Source organism: Helobdella robusta, assembly GCF_000326865.2.
Source record: "Helobdella robusta unplaced genomic scaffold HELROscaffold_24, whole genome shotgun sequence".
Lineage (NCBI taxonomy): Eukaryota > Metazoa > Annelida > Clitellata > Rhynchobdellida > Glossiphoniidae > Helobdella > Helobdella robusta.
The window spans coordinates 715,187-717,388 of NW_008704261.1; the positions used below are offsets into that span (position 1 = coordinate 715,187).

The 2,202-nt window shown below is 37.7% G+C and overlaps 1 protein-coding gene across 1 annotated transcript; it reads left to right on the plus strand.

The window, feature by feature from the left end:
* Positions 1 to 499: 499 nt before the first annotated feature.
* Positions 500 to 1,855, plus strand: HELRODRAFT_172587 (hypothetical protein; the record flags this gene model as incomplete). Its single annotated transcript, XM_009019252.1, has 2 exons — positions 500 to 1,467; positions 1,669 to 1,855. 2 exons carry the CDS (start codon positions 500 to 502, stop codon positions 1,853 to 1,855), a joined length of 1,155 nt encoding a protein of 384 aa, XP_009017500.1.
* Positions 1,856 to 2,202: the final 347 nt, after the last annotated feature.

The following is a 2,202-nucleotide window of genomic DNA, read 5'->3' on the forward strand; positions in this document are numbered from 1 at the left end:
TATGAATTTCATCATAACGTTGATTTTATTGTTGGTCACTTTGTTACTATATCAAAGTTATAACACCTTAACTGATGTTCACGCGAGTCAACAAAGGTTATTAAATCATAATTGGCCAATAATAACTCATTCCTCTCAATATCCCTCCCTCTCCCATACGCACATATGACAACAATAAACTTCAGGGCTCAGAAGGAAGGTATATATAGAGAGGTCAGTTGTTGTCTGTCATACATTTCAACTTTTTGAGCTCTTGCTCAGGTCACTACTTAACTGAACAACTGAAATACTCGGGGCGTATAGAAATAAAATTTGGTAAATACAGTGAATTAAAAACAGCTATTTGTAGAGAGAAATTGTGGCTTCAATTGAATTCATCTTTATAGAAAGACTATAACTTTATATAAACAAGTAAAAAGAAAAAGAAACATCGTTTGAAGAACATTTGTTGGGCAAAAGTAAATATTGGTGAAAAATATTTTTTCAATTCACAATAAGAATGAAACCAAGAATAAACATTGAGAACATGAACAACACCACCACCAACAACAACACCACCACCAGCCACAACAACACACCCGACAGTGGTTACATGGAGAGCAGTCCAACAAGATTGAAGAATGAAAAAAGGAAGATGAGGAAAGTGGTGGTGGAGAGGGTGAGGAGGGAGAGGATGGATAGGTGCCTCCATCAACTTGAGGACATCCTCATCCAATCAAATGCTCTCTCAACACGATCATCATCATCATCTTTTTCAAACGGAAGTCACCTTGAGAAGGCAGACATCTTGGAACTGACGGTAGATCACGTGAGAAATCTGAAGAAAATGTTGCAGGAGGAGATGAGCAGAGGTTACAAAGCCTGCCTGCAACAAGTGATTGCTTACATGGAACAACACCACCATCCAACTCAACAAACTGACGGTGTCCCTAAGGATGCTTCAAAGATGAATGAACTAGTTGCATTCCTTCTTCGAAACATGGACTCTGTTCTTCAATCACTCAACGGGTCTAAAGAACAAATGGAAACCACAAATTGCAACGATGCTCACACGAACATCAACAATAATGTTGCAGCAGTTCCTTATTTATCGCAACCCAACCACAATAACTCTAACGAACACATCCCAACAACAACAACTAACCACACAGCGATGACGACCGGGAACTTTCCATTACACAACAACATCACACATAACAACAACAACAACATTAACGTCAACGAACAAAACAACCACAACAGCAGCAGAAACAAGACATCAACACCTTCACACATGAGATCGGCCAGAGCTTCCACGCATCCTTACAACGTCCCATCACAACAACAACCACAACGACAACATCGCCATAATCAATTCGTCCAACAACGCCACCAACAAACCTTCCAACATCAACAACAGCAAGACAACTACATTCATTATTTAGCTTCCTGTTCGCCTTTAGCTTACATATCATCATCATTGTCGTCGTCATCGTCGTCGTCATCATCTGCATCACCTGATGTTTCTTCAGTTTCTCCATCAACATCATCACTTGCACAAAAATTCATTCATTCAACTCCGTTTACCAACATACAAGGATCATTATCATCGCCACAGACATCATTATCATTACAAACGTCATCATCGTCATCATTACTAAAAACATTAACATCATTATCATCACCCAGTCAAATGTCGCCCATCTATCCATACCCCATGGTTACGTCACTCAAATATGATAATGATGATGATGAGGAGGCCGATGTTGGTGTTGAAGTTAACGACGACGATGATGATGATGTTGATGATGCTGATAGGAAACTGCAAGCTGGACAAAATATGAAACTGGACAAATGCGTTTGGAGGCCATTTTGAATGACGTCAGGCAACTTTTTTGTTAATTCACATTTTAGAATTTCAATCAATTTTAAACTAATGGCTTTAATTCATTTTATCATTAACGTTGATTCTTGATTAATTAATTAATTATTGTTTTGTAAATAAATTATTCGATAATTTGGAAGTTATCTTGTCTTTGTTTTTTGCTGGAATTTAACGATTTCGTCGTCGACTGGCCAGTACAAACATCATAATAAACGGATATACATAAGTGATTTACATATAAACACATGCACATGAGTGTTCGCTCGATTTAAACTTCAACATTTTTCTTAAAAGACAACAATTCAGCACATGTGTGAAAACTTAAAAAGCACATGTAA